A 19,367-nucleotide genomic window follows, 5' to 3' on the forward strand; every position below is an offset into this window, starting at 1 on the left:
ACAGGTGTGGCTCCAGAGTCCACACCCTATCACCTCACCAGGAAGATGCAAGAGAGCAGAACTCAGAGAAGCACCAGTGAGAAGGCGCCACCTAGTAGCAGCATGCAAGGGGGATTTCACCAGAGAGGGAGGGAAGGGACTGCAGGCTCCCTAGGAGTAGGCGGGTGTGGCTTGAGCACGTGGAGGGGAAGACGAGCAGGGAGGAAGAGAAGGAATATGGCAGCAGACGAGGCTGGTTGCGTAGATGGTGGTCACACAACAGAAGACCTTGAAGCATGGGCCAAGAAATTCGGCAACAGGGATCTTCCTAGGGTTTTTACCCAGGAGAGCAAATTGGTCAGGCCCCTGTTTGGGGAAAATGACTCTGGCCACAGCATGAAAGAAGACAGGAGTGGGGCAGAAACTGTCCAGAGTAACATGGCTTCTCTTGAGTCCATCCCACAGAGGCTGAAGTAGGTGTTTGGAGGGTTAAGTAAAACGTGGGCTTACTTTTGCTGGCAACTGAAATCTTCCCAATGGTCTCCTTGCTCACGTGGACTTCCTGAAGAGGGAGGGATGGGGGCACTAGGAGAGAAAACACCAGAAGCAGTCACTACAAGGCAGAGAGGGGAGGAGTCTTAGTCTCCGCGTTATATGACCAGAACAAACGCGTCACAAGAGAGAAGACAGGAATGTGAAAGAGTTTAATGATACTGTATCTTAAAAATTACCAGATGGATAACATAAATAATTCCCTCCGCCCCCACCAACAGCCGCACTTCTATCAGGTATCTTTGCATTTAAATTTGGGTATTTTGAAGAGAAAAATAAAAAATATAAATGGGGGGATATAGAGAGCCTGTGATTCTGATGAGTTTCGTCCCTGGGTAGGCATGATAACTGAGTGCCCTTCTGGGGTGTAGCATCTTGCCATAAACATTAACCTTGGACGTGAAGAGACAATTCATAGAAGAAAGAGAATTCACAGAAAAGCACAAGGAAATTTTTCAAACAGGTGACAAAACACTTTAACTCAAACAATGGAATACCCTTTTAAATGTGAAATTTAGATGATCAAGTTTTACATTTAAATGTAACTGGGGAAAGATTAAATCAGGAAAAGCTTTTCCAGTGGTGGCACTGTAAATTGGTCCAACCCTTTTGGAAAACAATTTAGCCAAATGAATTAAGAGTCATCAGAGTGCTTAGGCTCCATAGTATCGCACCTGGGAATTGATCCAAAGGAAAAACAACTTTAGAGAAGGGAAAATGTGCACCAAGACACTCCCTTCAATGTTACTTGTTTCAGAGGAATGATGGTGATAACAAATATCCAAAGAGATAGAACCCTCAGTAAACACTGATACATTCATTCAATGCAATTAATATGAACAAGGGCTAAAAAGTTTGGGGGTAGAAAGCTTGTGGATACATTTTTTTCCTTCTGTGTGATACCCAGTAAAATTGTACTAATGGCATATGAGAAGCCAACAACAATTTTCAAAATGAACTTTGAGGGCAGGTAACATGCCAGGTGCTGAACAGCAAGCCAACCCCGATGAGAATTCTGAAGACAGTGAGGTGCCACTTAGAGGGATTATTTGAAAAGCCAACTGTGCATGGCCACTGTCAGAAGAAGCAGACACGTAGATGCTTATAAACTTCCATGTGCGCTGGGTAAGCACCGTGGGCACAAAGTGAGGGTGGGCAAAGCCCAGGAGCCAGACAGGCCAGGAGCGGGGCAGATGAAGGAATGTGAGATGGGGTGGGGGGCACTGCCGAGGAAAGAGGTAAAGGAGAGGGAGCCAGGCGGGGGTGGGGGGTAGGGTAGGAATCACACAACACAGGGAAGTTGGGCTCAGGGGGATTTGCCCCCGCCAGTAAGGTGACCAGGAGGAGGACACCAAAAAATGATGTCAGGTTCTGGGGGGCATGCTTCTCGTTGGCAGCACCCCCTGGAGTTCATCAGGCCAGGGGTCCCCAACCCCCAGGCCATGGACCGGTACTGGTCCATGACCGGTTAGGAACCGGACTGCACAGCGGGAGGTGAGCGGGAGGTGAGCGGCAGGCAGGCAAGTGAGTGAAGCTTCATCTGTATTTAGAGCTGCTCCCCATTGCTCGCATTACCGCCCGAGCTCCGCCTCCTGTCGGCATTATGGTGAGTTGTACAATTATTTCATTATATATTACAATGTAATAATAATAGAAATAAGGTGCATAATAAATGTAACGCTCTTGAATCACCCTGAAACCATCCCCCTCCGTGCGGGTCCGTGGAAAAACTGTCTTCCACAAAACCAGTCTCTGGTGCCGAAAAGGTTGGGGACCGCTGCATTAAGCAACTACCCCCTTGGCTGGTCCCAGCTCCACCTTCTGTGGCTCCTCTACATTCACTAGTCCCTGAAAAACAAACTAAACCAGTGTCTACTTCTCCCCTGACCATATCTTTGAGTTCCTGCTCAACTGATATGCCCTCCCCTTAATCTCTACTCGAGTAGAAGATGGTTCTAGGCCAAAATGCTGAACCAGCCATTAGCTCCACAGTCAAAAGCTGTCAGACAAGTAAGTAGATGTCCTGAAGTCCAAGAAAGTCCGCCACGGCCATTTTGCCACCAGAGGCAGAAACAAGACATAAACTACAATACAGACAGTAGACTGAATTAAAGAAAAAAAAAATCCTGCACTTCCATAAAACACATGGCAGACGCCGGGACAGAAGCAGAGGCAACACTTACCCCCCAAAGTCCAAAAACAAAAGATCACAAAAATCACTCAGTAAGTCAGCAAATCGGTCCTCCAGAAAATGGAGGCTTTCTGTGTCAGTGCATTCGACATCATCAAGATCTTGTCAACTTGGGAGGTTCCTGCTGCAGCCCATCCCATGATGCGGTGCAGCTCCCGTGAGCCCTGCACCCCCGGAAGTTCTCCGAGGGCAGGAACACCTCCACCTGTCCTCCACAGAGCCCAGCCCAGCTCTCTGCACACAGTTTGGCCAAATGAATTAAGAACTATAAAAATGCTCACATCCTTTGACCCTGTAGTCAAAGCCAGTAGGCACTAAGCTTTCCTGAATGAGCCCATGAATTACTGGCAAAGGGTCCAGGAGCTAAGGAATCCCCCAAGGTCCTGTTCCTTTTTAAATGTCTTACCAGCAAATTCTCCAGCTGGAGACAGACGGGCCATCGCCCCGGATGGGAGGGAGGAGGCGCTCCGTGACCAGAGACCGCTCACCACAGATGTGGCTCAGCCAATGTAACTCTGCATCACGTGGCCAGCTGTCCTGGTGGGTGCCAGGCTTCAGGTGAGGCCTCCTTCAGGGGAGCGGGTACCAGGGTGATGTCCCCACTGTGCCCCTGTGAAGCTACCTCAGGACTCTGCAGAAGTCCCCCTTGGAACAGGGAGCTGATGAACGTGTGACTGTTGCTTCCTCTCTCAACCAAGTCAGCCCACACCTCTGAGGACCACATACCTGGGGAGGGCGGGGGTAATGGGTGGTGCTAAGGAGCTGGATGGGGACGGGGTGGAGTGGGTGGCGGGTTTTCATCTCAGCCCTGCTACTGACAGCTGTGAAGCCCCAGGCAAATCACAGAACCTCTCTGGGCCTCCCCTGCCTCATCTGTACAACCTAGGGGTGGTCAGATCAAGTGCTCTATAAACTGGACAGGCTACGGAGGGTAAAGTTCCACGACGAGCTAGAACAGAACCTTTACTGTGCCTGGGCCCCCAGGGACCGCATTCGGGCCCTGTCCCCAAACACATCTCATTTCTCCCCGATTCCTTGGCCATGCAGCTACTGTGTTACATTCAGCACCCACATGACTTCAAGAAAGGGGACAGGCAGGCTGGGCAAGCACACCCTTCTTCCAGCCTCTCTTCTCTCCCTGAGGCTCCGGAGAACAGGCAGGTGGCGACAGCAGCCAATGAGCAGAGAGTACCCCCACTCACAGAAACACAGGCCAGGGAGGAACTGGAAGAGAGCCTCAGAGACCGCGAGAGGACCCTGGGCTAGCCTCAGACAGCCACCCAGCCCACTGGTTCTTACTCGTTGGACGACAATCCACAAAACACACTACTCCTTTCTACCATCTCATATTTCAAAGGGGCTAGAACTTGGGAGGGCCAAAGTGGGAAGTAAACAGAAAATTGATTTGCTCCATTATTCATTCATTAATCTGCTTCTTGAGCACCAGCTATGTGCCAAGCTCAGTGCTAGGAGCCAAGATCACACAGTAAGTGGTGAATGAAGAATAGGCAGTCTCTTTCTCATGCAGCTTATGTCCAGTGGAGAAGATGGACATTATTTTTTAAAAATTCACACAGAAATAAACTCATATCCGTGTTAAGCGCTACACAGCAGAGGAACTCAACACTACAGGAGGTTTTAATAGGGGGATCTGACCTGATCTGGGGGTCCAGGAGGAACTGTGCTGGGTGCTGGAAGGTGAATAGGAGTTTACCAGAATAGCAGTGTTGGGGTGAGGCGATGATCCAGGCAGAGAGGCCACCATAACTGAGAACCCCTAGGGTGGGAAGGAGCAAGGGTGCCGGGCAGGCCTGGAAGGAATGTGGGCTGCAACACAAAGGGTGGACAGAGGGGGCTCCAGCGGGGACACCAGGTGGCACAGGATCAGATCAGGCAGGGCCTCATTTTTTTTTTTTAATTTCTTTTTTTGATGTGGACCATTTTTTGAAGTCTTTATTGAATTTGTTACAATATTGATTCCTTCTCTGTGTGTGTGTGTGTGTGTGTGTGTGTGGTATGCGGGCCTCTCACCGCTGTGGAGCACAGGCTCCGGACGCGCAGGCTCAGCAGCCACGGCTCATGGGCCCAGCCGCTCCGCGGCATGTGGGATCCTCCTGGACCGGGGCACGAACCCACGTCCCCCGCATCGGCAGGTGGACTCCCAACCACTGTGCCACCAGGGAAGCCCCCTTTTTTTTTATGTTTTTTTTTTTTGTCCCCAGGGCATGGGGGATCTTAGCTCCCCGATCAGGGATCGAACCCACACCCCCTGTATTGGAAGTTGAAGTCTTAACCACTGGACTGCCAGGGAAGTCCCAGGCAGGGCCTCTTAAGAGCAACAGGACATCACTTAAAAGTTTCAGGTAGGGGATGGGAGTGGAGAGGGGTCCAGACATGATTAGATTTGCATTTTGAAATGGCTGATGTGTGAAAAACAGGATGGACGGGAACCAGGTGAACCCAAAGAGACCAGTCAGGAGGCTACTGCAGTGGTCCAAGCACCAGATGATGGGGCTGAGAGTAGGCAGGTGGCCGTGGAGTGGAGAAACACAAATGCACTCGAGAACTTTAGAAGTTAAAATCAACAGGATGTGAGGCAAACCAAACCCCTCAACACCTTAACCCTTGCCTCACAACCAAGAAGACTTAGCTTCGGCAAATAGGAAAATGCAGATGGCTTCCAGCAACAGGCAAGAGGGCATGTTGATATAACTATAGGGCCAGGACAAGAAAATAAAGCATCGGCAATCAGCTCCGTGAGCTCCTCAAGTCACACCTCCAAACAACCGCTCGGCCTTTCCCAGGGCACAGATATGACCCTAGAGGCTGCTCCTTGCCATGACAACTACAGCAGCCTGGAGAAGACTCAAATCCCAAAAAGCCAGGGAAGACTACTCCAGTGACTCTGATTTTAAAGGACAGCCTAACATCTTCCCCAGACACCTAGCTCCAAAGCCCCCAGCTCCTTCACAGACTCTGGCAAGGTGCCCTGTGTCCAGAGTTAAGAGACCCGGGGCCCTGCTCAGCCTCGACCCTGACCAGCCATGTGACCCTGGGGAAAGCCCCTCCCTCTCAGCAGCTCCATTTCTTCACAAGGAGTTAGATTCTGATAGACTGAAGATCTGATTTCAAAGTCTTCATTTTCTGAAACCAAGCAAGGTCTCCCAGCCCGCACTTTCTAAATTACTTAAAAACAGTAACATGGCTGAGGAAGAAACAAAAGTATTTTTGTAAAGTTTTTTTGTTGCCTAATGCTTATAGTATGCATAAAATTCAGTTCCATGGAGCCTGATTACTTATCGATTTTTGAGGGAGATATTAAGGATGGAAAGTGAAGTGGGAGCTTTTCTTGAGAAACCACAGACCATAACTTTGATTCCATAAGGGCACATATCTGAGGTTTACTTCTAATTTTAGCTGTGAGGCCCGGAAATGCAATATTATCATTTCAATCACAAAGATATGATGCACAATTTAGACAGACTTATATTTTGGTAAGTATACATGTAGCATAAGAACTGAAAGGGATCATATAGATGAAATTTAGACTTTTTCCCCCAGCATAATTCAGCAGGGAAAAAAATCTAAAAATACCTTAACAATAGGTTCTAGAAATTCTATTTTTTGTCCTTTGGGATGCAATACATTCAAGATCTCACCCTACAGTTTTTCTGCATTAAACATAAATCACAGCAAGATCTTCTTTGATCCCCCTCCTAAAGTAATGAAAATAAAAACAAAAATAAACAAATGGGATCTAATTAAACTTAAAAGCTTTTGCACAGCAAAGGAAACCATAAACAAAACAAAAAGACAACCCTCAGAATGGGAGAAAATATTTGCCAACGAAGCAACTGACAAGGGATTAATCTCCAAAATATACAAACAGCCCATGTAGCTCAATATTAAAAAAACAAATAACCCAATCAAAAAATGGGCAAAGGGCCTCCCTGGCGGCGCAGTGGTTGAGAGTCCGCCTGCCGATGCAGGGGACACGGGTTCATGCCCCAGTCCGGGAAGATCCCACATGCTGCGGAGCAGCTAGGCCTGTGAGCCATGGCCGCTGAGCCTGCGCGTCCGGAGCCTGTGCTCCGCAACGGGAGAGGCCACAACAGTGAGAGGCCCGCGTACCGCAAAAAAAAAATGGGCAGAAGATCTAAATAGACATTTCTCCAAAGAAGACATATAGATGGCCAAAAAGCACAAGAAAAGATGCTCAACATCACTAATTATTAGAGAAATGCAAATCAAAACTACAATGAGGTATCACCTCACTCGGGTCAGAATGGCCATCATCAAAAAATCTACAAACAATAAATTCTGGAGAGGGTGTGGAGAAAAGGGAACCCTCTTGACTGTTGGTGGGAATGTAAACTGATACAGCCACTATGGAGAACAGTATGGAGGTTCCTTAAAAAATAAAAAATAGAGCTACCATATGACCCACCAATCCCACTCCTGGGAATATACCCGGAGAAAACCATGGTTCAAAAGGATACATGCACCCCAACGTTCACTGCAGCACTATTTACAATAGCCAGGACATGGAAGCAACCTAAATGTCCATCAACAGAGGAGCGGATAAAGAAGATGTGGTACATATATACAATGGAATATTACTCAGCCATTAAAAAAGAACAAAGTAATGCCATTTGCAGCAACATGGATGGATCTAGAGACTGTCATACTGAGTGAAGTCAGACACAGAAAGACAAATATATACCACTTATATGTGGAATCTAAAAAAAAAGGTACAAATGAACTTATTTACAAAACAGAAGTAGAGCCACAAATATAGAAAACAAACTTATGGTGACCAGGGGAGAAGGGGGGAGGGATAAATTGGGAGACTGGGACTGACATGTACACACTACTAGACATAAAATAGATAACTAATAAGGACCTGGTGTATAGCACAAGGAACTCTACTCTATACTATGTAATGGCCTACATGGGAAAAGAATCTAAAAAAAAGTGGATATATGTATGTGTACAACTAATTCACTTTGCTGTACACCTGAAACTAACACAACACTGTAAATCCACCATACTAGGAAGAGCCAGGCAATGCACATGTTTCTTTCCACTAAACAAATAACACAGATGCTCAATCAGGAGATAATTCCAAAGAGAAAATCCTAAGCAGAGATGTGGAAAGGGAAACACTGCAGGATTCCAGGAGAATCCCAGTCTATAGAGATGAGGGCAGAGAGAGAAGCGGTCAGTCTCTGCGGGGGCACAGAAGCATGCAACATGCAGCGGGGAAACTCACTTCAACCTGACACTCTCCAAAAGTCCCTTTAACATCCTCAGTAAGGGCCACTCTCCTGCATCTAAGAACGTGGAGAGCAAGGCAGAAGCCCCAAGTCTTCATTTATGGATCCTGGCCTTTCGGATCCCTCACCTCCACTAGGGACGCCAGTTCTCCAAAACACCTAGCAGGAGTCTCCTGGTCATCTTCGGTGACTCAGCCATGTGACTTTTGTCTCACCCGTCTGCTGCACCCCATCCACCTCTGCCTGGGCACTGAAAACACACCTGCCAGCTGCAGGAACACAACAGAACTCCACTCTGAATTCAGAGGATCTGCCGACCAGTCTGAGAGCAATGGCTGCCTTGAAAATCAAAGTCACCCAGGAAATGTATATTCTTGTGAACTGTAGAAGAGTTAAAAAGGACCCAACTCGGGGCTTCCCTGGTGGCGCAGTGGTTGAGAGTCCGCCTGCCGATGCAGGGGACAAGGGTTCGTGCCCCGGTCCGGGAAGATCCCGGATGCCGCGGAGCGGCTGGGCCTGTGAGCCATGGCCGCTGAGCCTGCGCGTCCAGAGCCTGCCTGTGCTCCGCCACGGGAGAGGCCGCAACAGTGAGAAAAAAAAAAAAAAAAGACCCAACTCGTGTTCATGAAGAGACCTCACTGGAATTGCAGGAAATATGAATAACCAGTGGTGGTGGGTGTGCTTTCCTGGCCCGTGCTTACCCCCTGGGCCTGCACTCCTACCCGCAGGTGGTGCGCTCTGGTGTCAAAAGTAAAAAGGAGACTCAGTGAATGAATGGACACACCCCAGAGATGACTGGAAGGCGTCACTGATGCTCAGAAGGGCAGGGGTCAGAAGGGAAGGGGTCCTGGGTTTTCACACAGCTCAAGTCTCTGGCTCCTAATCCAACAGGCTTTCCTCTAACCATGCTACTCCTGGAGCCGAAGTCAGCTCAGAGTCCTAGAGCCACAGCCCTGAACTCCATCCACACTGAGCTGGCACACTGTAAGTCACTCCCGGACAGGCAGGAGCCACGCCCACCGCATGGTGGTAGAGTCTGCATCCTGGATCCAGGGGCCCTACTTCTCACCCGATGCTGTGCGACCCTGAGAGGGGGCTACAGTTCCTCACCTGCAAAATGAGGAGGTTGGACCAGATGCTACCAAGGTGTCTTCTGGTTTAAAAAAAAAAAAATCTCTTTTTGATCTCCCCTCCATCGTGGACCTACGATGCTCGGACCTTACTCCCCTGTCTATTCAGCTTGCTGGATTTCAAAACATTTCTGAAGCAAACCAAATCGAATATCCTAACCAGCTGAGGGTCTCTGTGCTTCAAATAACTCAGAGGCTTCACATCCTCACCTAATCTAAGTGAAAATTGGACACGCAATACTGCAAGCGGGAGGAAGGCAGGAGCTTCCCAGACACAATCAAAGGGAGAAAGGTAGACCGAGAGGATACCGGCTCGTGGAGGGGCTGTCATGCCTCCTGCCCCGCTCATGCCAGCAAGACAGACTTTCCTTTTCCCCAAGGACCTGTTTTCTTTCCTCTTACTTCAGACAACAGCCACAGGACAAGTCCCCACCTGGCGCCTGGAAGCCAGGCAGGGGCGAGGCCTGGAGACAAGGGCCAGTGCAGGGCAGAGGGAAAGGGCTTCTCCACGCCGTCGAGTCCTGAGGTTCAGGATGATTTTCTGGGATCACAGCTTCTGACCTTGGGCGCGCGCGGGACTCTGAGGCTCAGGCCTGTTAATTTTTTTACAAAACTAGGATTCTAGCAGCCTCCGCAGGCTGCCGTGAGGACAAGGTAAAAGGGAGTGCAGAAGGTTCCCGACGCAGAGCAAGGCGTTCAGTGAACACGGGCCCCTCCCTCTACTAGGTGACAAACCTAAGCAGATCCGGGCTTCCCTGGTGGCGCAGTGGTTGAGAGTCTGCCTGCCAATGCAGGGGACACGGGTTTGAGCCCTGGTCTGGGAAGATCCCACATGCCGCGGAGCAACTAGCCCCGTGAACCACAACTACTGAGCCTGTGCGTCTGGAGCCTGTGCTCCGCAACAAGAGAGGCCGCGATAGTGAGAGGCCTGCGCACCGCGATGAAGAGTGGCCCCCGCTTGCCACAACTAGAGAAAGCCCTCACACAGAAACGAAGACTCAACACGGCCAAAAGTAAATTAAAAAAAAAAAAAAAAGGAATCTTAAAAAAAAACCAAAACCTAAACAGATCCATCGTGCTCTATCATGCGCCTCTGCTTGCCCAGATGAATGTCTTGCCAGAGCCTCCTAAGGCTCTGCTCATTAAAACAAAATTTGTGGTGGCAATCTGGAAACCAATATAAGAAATCAAACGCCTCCTCATTAAGTGCTCGGCTGAGATGGTGCTGACTCTGGGACCCCAGCAGCATCTCCCTCCCCTGTCCTCCCACACCCACTGCAATCCCCACTGTCACACAGCCCACACTGAGCCTGCCTGCTGGTATATCCGTCCTGCCTGCCAGATGGCAAATGGCTCAGGGACTAGGGATTGTGTCTCAGTCTCTGCTGGAGCCCCAGCAAGCTGCACGTGTCTGGCACATAGTAGGTGAGACACGTGCTTACTGAAACTCAGCACGGCAGGTCGGCTGGAAGGATACTTCCTGATGAATCTTTGTATTCTTTTTTATACCAAGATAAATGAAACTGTTATTTCGATGCTGGTGCAAGGTTAATAGCACTCTTTACTATCTATTCCCACCCAATCATCTCAAAAATTCAGTTCATTCCCCCCAACTCACGTAGCAAAACTTTCTTGCAATACTAATTCAACATTCTAAATGCAACCCTACATCTGAAAAATGTTTTAAAGGATGAATTCCACAGTAAAAACGAACAGCTGCTCCCACCTAGTGAGCTCTTAACTCACTAAAGCGCCCAGTACCAGGCTCCATACTTCTGTATCTTCTCTCTCCTAATCCTCCCAGCCAGCTCGTGACAGCGTGTTACCCCCATTTTACAGATGAGAAAACTGAGACATGGAGAAGTGAAGTGTTTCGCCCCAGGTTAGACAGCTAGTAAGTGCATCGGACTCCTTTCTGGCCTCCCGGGGATCTGTTCCATCTGTCACCTTCCTGGTTCTGGGGGATCAGGATAGAGGAACAGAAGCATAATTCAAAATCTGTCCCCCTGAATCCCACCCATTGGCAGTCTTCCATGAGCTAATACCTACCAGCAACTCCCACACTCGAGCACAAAACTTGAGAAGACTTCCAGAACTCTATGCATTCTTGTACAAAGCAGCTGGGAGTGGTCTGCAACCCAGGGGCAGAAACAGATCCTTCGTTCCCAGGTACAAGTTGTCAAACCTCTTCCATTACAAAATGCCCAACTCATCACATTTGTTCCTTTCTGTTCCATTCGTTACTCATGCTAATCCCACACATTATTCCTAGCTTCTGGGGTTCTCACGCTTGGACTTAGACACCCCCCCACACCCTGCCTTCTTATCTGATTCTTATTTTCCAACCCTGATTCCATGCAGCAGCAGCAGCACTTGGGACAGCGGGTGAGTGAGGGCTGCTGCAGGACGCTGCAAAACATCACACTCTGTGCTGCCCCGGGAATACATTTCCCATGAGACAGGAAGAAAGGAAGGCCAAACAAGGCTACTTTTGAAAGAGAAGGGCCAGACTGAGCAATAGCTAAAGGCAGTTTTGCAGGACAACGCCCGCCTTCTCCTCTATGATGGGAAATGAAATGAGGGCAGGGTGGAAAAGGAGAACACTCCACCTCCTTACAAAATGCAACTCCAACCCTGAATATTAGATTAGCCCTTGGCAGCCTCCTCTCCATCAGTAGGATGGAAATCTGAACGCTTTACAAAAACGGTCCACACCTGAACAGAAAGACTTTAAAATCGGAGGCAAAAGTCTCCAGCCTGGAAGCCCATGGTCTTCCACTGTAACATCTTCCTTGTTCATTTGGCAAAATACTTGGCTCAGACCCAGAAAGTCAAGGGAACTGGATGACACATTTCTAGTCTGATAAGGCAAGAAGAGCATTTTAAAAGTTGCTCTGGACCCGCCATGCTCCCTCTAACAAAATCACAATTTTCAGAACCTAACAGTCTGGCAACCAGAAATCAGCCCCAAGGGTCAAACAATGTGCCCTCTGGATCTCTGGATGGTTGGGGAGAATAGGCAGATTGGGCATAAATCACAGGTTTCCCACACTCACTGTACCCGCTAAGGGACATTTTTAGCCAAAAGAGATTTTGATATTTGTTTTGGTAGTATTTGAAAATCCTTTATTGAAACTGTACAGGACCCAAATTCACTGCCATGGGACTCTGGAAAGACACACACAGGACTGGAAGTCCAGGGATGAAATTCCAGACTAGTTCTGCTTCTAACCAGACGGGTGACTCTGCAAACAACTCCTCACACACCCCCGCCCCTGCCCACCTCAGTTCATTCATCTGTTTCATAAACTGACAGTGTTGTAAAGATCCAGGGGAATAGTGTGTGAAAGTCCCCCTAAGGGTAAAAGACTTTCTAAACGTATGATGTTAAGAGATTATCACTGCATTTAATATATTAACTTCATTTAACTACTCATACCCTATAGGGTAGACATGATCATTTCCACTTTTATACTTGTGGAAATGGTCTTGGAGAAGTTAGGGTCCAAGGTCAAAGAGCTGGTAAATCAGAAGTTTGGTGTCAGGCCCAGGTCTTCTGATGCTGGCAGCCTGGACATGCCAAGAAGCAGGCCATACACAGCTGGCGTGCAAAGAGCACCAGTCTGACATCAGGAGACCTGAGCGCTGACCTCTTAGGTAAATTCCTTCACTTCAGTCACTCAGTTTTCTTCTTTCAAAAATGGGGGTGACATTACCTGTCCTATTTACCTGGAAAGGTTGTTGCCAGCATCACATGAGACTACAGTGCAAAAGTCCTCTGGCAAGGGCAAAGGTGACTAATGGAGATCAGGGAAATCCAGTTAAGAGAAGGGACCCAGGATCAGGAAAGGAAGTGAGGGATGGAGGATCATAATCACATTCATGGAAACCCAGCAGGTAGTTTTCTGGGTGGAAGAGGAAGAGTAAGCAGGCTGGAGCTGTTTAGAAGATAAAAGCATGAACTAAAAGAAGGGCCTTCAAGTGTATTCAGCTGTCCCAGGTTGCTGGCTTGGGGAGACACTGAAGCAGGGGTGTTGCACAGGATAGACCCTCCCTTGTGCAGGGTTCCCAAGAGACCTCCAATAGCTTTGTAGATGATGGGAGGGATGTGTCTTTTTTTTTGTTTTTAATATCCTTGTGGGATAAAATTAAAAGTGAGCAATTCTGTTACAGCCCTTTCAATTAAAAGAGTTTTCTTTCTTTTTTTTTTTTTTTTTTTTTACTGATCTGTGAAGTACCCAAGTGTGAAGACCAGTCTTCATCACTTATTGTGGTGCTCACCCTTCCACTGATATAATTATATGAAATTTAAATTATTCAATAAAAACTAGTAAGCATCTGCCCTGTGCCCAGCACCCTCCCCAGGTGGTGGGGATGCAGTGAATATGCTCTGTAAGATGCGCGCCTGGTGGGCACATTCTTAACAAGGGGCTTTTACATTTTCACCAGTAGTTTATCCTCAATGTCATCACTTGCCAATTAGTGACTGTGATGCTCAAGAAGCTCATTTAAAACCCAGGAGTCAGGGTTCCTGGAAGGCTCTCCCATTCTCCCTCGGGCAGTCTTCCACCCTTTCTGGGTCTTAGTCTCCTCATCTGTAAAAACACGGGCATCTGACTATAATTCATTCCAAGAACTCGAGCCTATCGAGGGGGCGGGGAAAGAGCTACACTAAGCTCTGGACAATAGACCAAAAACCAGATTTAAAGAAAAAAATGTCAGACTTCCCTGGTGGCACAGTGGTTGACAATCCGCCTGCCAATGCAGGGGACACGGGTTCGAGCTCTGGTCTGGGAAGATCCCACATGCCTTGCAGCAACTAAGCCCGTGTGCCACAACTACTGAAACCTGTGCACCTAGAGCTCGTGAGCCACTACTACTGAAGCCCATGCGCCTAGAGCCCACGCTCTGCAACAAGAGAAGCCACCGCAGTGAGAAGCCCGCGCACCGCAATGAAGACCTAAAGCAGCCAATAGATAAATAATAAAATTAAAAAATAAAATTGTTTAAAAAAAATAAAGAAAAACGCCATTGATGGTTTTCAAAGACACAGGTATGATGAGTGAAGGAATCTCCATGACCCTCCGGGATTTGCCTGGGGACCCTGGCTGGGAAATTCTTATACATCAAGAGGTGGTTCTGAGCTGGATTTCTACAAAGCAGAGGAAGGGCGACATGTCCCATGCAAGGGACTATCTAGTCGAGCTTTTTGCCCCATCAGCCACAGGAAGAGAAGGGCTGCAGGCTACCGAAAGCCAGCAGCATTTACAAATGAACTTCCACGGCCTTTGCCAACTACAGTCGAACCTCCCTTGGTTTTCTGTTTCCTCTTTTCTGACTCTTCTCTCAATAACTGCACATTTCTTAATATAATGTCACACTGGAAGCAGAACAGACCTTCAATTTTTAGACCTCAATTTATAAAACACTTAGAGGTTCTAGGGGTTTTGTTTTTAAATTAAGGGACCGCATAGTTTGAAAACTGTACAGGTTCTAATCATTCAGTTCCAAGACACCAAACACACTGCATAGCGTCACCATGGAAAGGTCCCTCTCAGCGGGAAAGCCACTGATTCCACAATGAAAGGGCAGCAAGGTGCCCTCCTCCCTTCTCTTACGCCTGGGTGTCCACCCTGTTTTTAAATCCGTGCCCCCTGGCGAGTTTCTAAGGTGCAATTCTGAGACCCTCCCCTTTCCCACCCAGAAGGTGGCCAAGAGCCGGCCCTGAACTGGAGAAGTGCAGGAAGCAAGGCTGGTCCAGCTGGCCAGAGTGGGGTTGGGCGGGGGAGGGGGTCCCAGCAGGTGAAAACACCATGGAGGATAAATCCCTTGAACTTCCCACAGGCCAAGGGCGAGTCTCTCAGGGCAGCGGGCCCCTCTCAGGCTCTGCTTGCAGAGACCTCGCTGGGGCCACTGGGCTGCTTGGGAAAACCAAGCGGGCACCTGCATCAGTTCTGTAAAATGGAGTGCGGGGGAGGCTTGGGCTTGTCCCCAAAGCCTTTATTCGGAAGGCGAGCCAGGTTAGGGGGCTCCACGACCGCGCCAAGCCTGTCGGGTGTTATTATGAGGTTCCCTCCTCCACCCACATTCACCGAGCCCCCATCCCCTTACCTGCGGTCCGCGCCCCTCCGCTCGGTGCTCCGCTGCCGGGGACCCATGAGAGGGGCCGTTCCCGGGCCCGCCGCGCGCTGCCTCCCAAGAACCTCGCCGGCTCGCCCGGGGCCGAGAGCGGGGAGCCCGGAGGAGGCGCGCGCCAGGTGTGCTTTGCCCGGGACGCCGACTTCCCGGAGAGGCGCCCGGGCCCCACGGCCGCACTCTGGTGGAGCGCAGACATTGCCGAACAAAACCTGCCGCCCCGACGCCGCGTTCGCGCGGGGCCACGTCGTCTCGGCACTCCGGGTACATTCACCCGGGAGCCGGGCGTCTCCTCTCCTGCGAGCGCGAGGAAGGAAGCGGCGCTTCTCCGACGCCGCTAACCACGCCCCGGAGCACGGGCTCCGGCGGCGCGTAGACCACTCGGGCTGGGCTCTCCGCTACGAGCGCGGCGAGGAGCGCGCGCCGGGACACGCTCGGGCCAGGGGGCGCTGCAGGCCCGGGGAGGGCGCCCGGGTGGGAGCCACGTGGGACACCTGCGTTCCTCACGGAGGAGAGGCGCGGAGTACGGCGCCGGCCGAGCCCGCTCTCCCAAGGGCGGTGCATTGCGCTTCTGGGAACACGGCCCGCAGCGCCTCTCGCGTTTTTAAACAACGCGTTGGCCAAGGCTGGCAAATAAACAAAGGTACTTACTTCTGCTCTGGTCTCCCAGCCTCCGAGCGGTGCAGCAGGGAGCACTGTGTCATCTGCCTTCGACTCCGCAGGATTTATTGCTTCGACCCTTGCGAAAATGTTGACTTTGGCATCGTTTCTATTTGTCATGGCAATTGCCCTTTGTTTACCTGTCTGTCGCGTTCTTGCAGTTGGGCGGTAGTAAGCGGGCCTTTTGGCCAGTATCCTCGTTTAAGTCTAGTAGGTGCCTTGATTTTTTTAAAAGAATCAAACACCACAAAGCGAAAAGAGCCCAATGCCTGGCACAATGCCTTGTGCGTAGTAAGCACTCAAAAAAAAAAAAAAAAGCTATTACTGCATAATCTGTAGTTTTCATACTTCATCAAAAATAAGTGTCATTGCATAACGGGTGCTCATTACCAAAAAAAAAAAAAAAAAAAAAAAAAAGCAAAGCACACCTACCCCACCGCCCAGAGATAGTCACTGTTAACATTATGGTGTTCCTTCTTCCAGCATCATTCTACTCATATTAAATTTTATTGTTAGCTCATTCCACGCATAGTGTATCATAACCAGTTTTATGTCTTTTTGAACTTCTGTGGCTTTTCTTCACCTCCACTGCATTTTATTTTTCAAGTCAGTCACAAAATTGTCCAATTTCGAGGAAAGGGGAGAAGATTCTGAGGGGGGAGTAACAAGATTCTGTAAGATATGGTACCAGAACTTCTGCAGTGACTATTTTTGGAAACACACTGCCACAATTCTAGCAGTATTTTGGTAGATTCCTTACTATTGTCTAGATAAACATTCATGTTACCTGCAAGTGGAGATATTTTTTCATTAAAAAAATCTTTTTATTAAAAAAAAATTTTTAACATCTTTATTGGAGTATAATTGCTTTACAATGGTGTGTTAGTTTCTGTTTCTTTCTGTGGCTTTTAGCCACTTTTAATGTTCTAGTGTGCTTAACCAGTCCACTACTTTAATGTTAATCATTAGATATTTGTGCTTTTGCCCAGTTACTCCCTTCGAGTAAACTGCAAGATGGTAAAGTTCTAGGCTATAGGGTATATATACAATTTAAGGCTTTTGATGTGTATTATCAAGTTGCCCTCCAGGAAGACTGACCTGTTTCCTTTTTTCCAAGCCCCTCCCCCATTATTCTTATAAACGTCAATCTGATAGACTAATAACAATTCTGTTTTTACATCTTTCCTTTTCAAAAAATTCTAAAAATGTCACATTTCCCTCTGTGGTTCTCAGTTGGTTTCCAATCCTCCCAATATTGACAACCTCCAGTGAAAGTGGCCCATGGTAATGTTGACTGTTGCAAACTTCACTGAAGAGGGGGAAAAAAAGAGGCCTCATTTTTTCACCTCGTTTCATTCCTCCCAATAATATTTACTGAGCACCCAAATGTAAAAACAGTCAACCAGAGCAGCATAAGTAATGCCTAAGCACCTCTGCAGGAGAACTTGTCTGCGGGTCTAAATGCTCAGTGGGGGAGGCATGGTCTCTGCCCCTAGATGGGCACTGTCCCATAGAAATGCAATGCACACCACACAGGTGATTTCAAATGCTCTAGTAGCCATACTAAAGTGAAAAGGAGCAGGTGAACTTAATTTACTAACCCAGTAGATCCCAAATATTATCTCAACATGTAATCAGAGTGAGATATTTTAAGCTAAGTCTTTGAAATTCAGTTGTATTTTACACTTACAGCACATCTCCTTTTGGATTAGCTGTATTTTAAGTGTTCAATAGCCACAAGTGTCGAGTTGCCCATGCCGCTCTAGATAGAGCAGGGGTTTGAGGAGAGCAGACCAAGTCCTGGCCAAAGTGGGAATTTCACAGCTGACAACCCTCTCCCCAACCTGTTCTGATTGATTGTTGACAGTGAACCAGCACACCTTTGCCTAAGCAGGTTTACCTGAGAGAAGCTACATTTCAATTCTGGATGCTCCTGACAGTTTTACATCTGTAGGTGGGGGCATTTCACATTTTCATTCCATGATTAAGAAGTAAAAAGGCTGAAACTATAAATACTGGTGGAGATATTGAAACCGAGTAGGACCCTATACAGTCCTTGCCCCCCCCCACCATGTCCTCAGCCTGCCTTTTGTCTGTGAAAAAACCTTAGCCAAAGAATAAGTTTAATCAGAGAAGTGAGAGAGTGCAGAAACAGGAAGACAGTCCAACAAAATAATAATAGTTTAGTCATTAAGCAAATCAAGGACTTCTAGATCCTCTTCAAGGACTATAGATAATACTCGGAGCCACATCCTGCGAGCTGTCTTATAGATACTGAAACCCCCGCCAGGTGGAAGAAGTGAACTACATGATGACAAGACTGTAGCCACGACATAAGCTGCCACAATTCCGAGGGCTGGCCTCAAAGAAATGGGAACCAACCAACCCTGGAACTAAAGATTAACTGTACTTAAAACAGTCAAGGTGACACTGATCAGACCACCGCACGACCAAATTCAAGATGACAGAGCTGACTGTGCTGTTTCTGCATGTAGCCCCCTCCCTCCGCCTATAAAAGCTCTTGCCCTCTGACAGCTCATGGGAGTTGGCCTTTGGACAGGCGTCCGCCCTCCCCCCAGGTTGCCAGCCTCCAAAATAAAGCAAACTCTCCTTTCCACCAACCTTGCCTCTCTATTGGCTTTAGAGTGGCAAGTAGATGGACCCCTTCTTTTGGTAACAGCATTAGTTGCTTCAAACTCCCTCACATCAAAAGTTAATCACCTGTGCCTTTCTTCCACATATGCGTGGGCAGGGGAAGCAGATGGCCCAGGCTATGCCGTGTGCTGAGTGGCTGACTAGCAGCGGTAGAGGATTTTAATACAGGGAGAAGCTGGGCAACTACTTTTGTCATCCATGGCAACCCCTCCCTTGTGAAGATTTGTGGAAATTTAAAAAATAGGCACCAAGGGCCTCCCTGGTGGCGCAGTGGTTGAGAGTCCGCCTGCCGATGCAGGGGATACGGGTTCGTGCCCCGGTCCGGGAGGATCCCTCGTGCCGTGGAGCGGCTGGGCCCGTGAGCCTTGGCCGCTGGGCCTGCGCGTCCGGAGCCTGTGCTCCGCAGCGGGAGAGGCCACAACAGTGAGAGGCCCGCATACCGCAAAAAGAAAAAAAAAAAAAAAAAAAAAAAATAGGCACCATGAAGGCCCTTCATCCCAAAGGGCTTGTGAGCCCCTTGCTTCCAAGGACTTGCCATATTCATCTTTGTGGCCTCAATGCCCTGTAACTCTACATAATAAGTGCCCTTTTAGAATGTGAGTTAATTCATGAACTGCCCTATACAGCATGTGTCAGTTGTAAACACAAGGTATAGACAACTTTGAAATTCCATGAAGAGATAAAGGGGGACTTTAGCTCCCACCAATGTGCAGAGGCAGACACCCAGTGTAGTGGAATGACCACCGCTTTGGAGATGAGGTGGTTTGGGGTTCCCCACCCAGCTCTCTT

General features: G+C 48.6%; 1 protein-coding gene across 1 annotated transcript in view; it reads right to left on the reverse strand.

Moving 5' to 3' along the window:
- VWA2 (von Willebrand factor A domain containing 2) overlaps positions 1-15,486 on the reverse strand; it is a gene marked incomplete at its 3' end in the record, with an annotated part of 57,635 nt that extends 42,149 nt beyond the window's left edge. The window contains 3 exon segments of the mRNA XM_081246388.1: positions 490-564; positions 5,373-5,434; positions 15,240-15,486. Of these exon segments, the coding sequence (XP_081102514.1) occupies positions 490-564; positions 5,373-5,434; positions 15,240-15,286 (184 nt within the window). The 5' untranslated portion in view covers positions 15,287-15,486.
- Positions 15,487-19,367: the final 3,881 nt, after the last annotated feature.

Source organism: Mesoplodon bidens, assembly GCF_964165515.1.
Source record: "Mesoplodon bidens genome assembly, chromosome: 1".
Lineage (NCBI taxonomy): Eukaryota > Metazoa > Chordata > Mammalia > Artiodactyla > Ziphiidae > Mesoplodon > Mesoplodon bidens.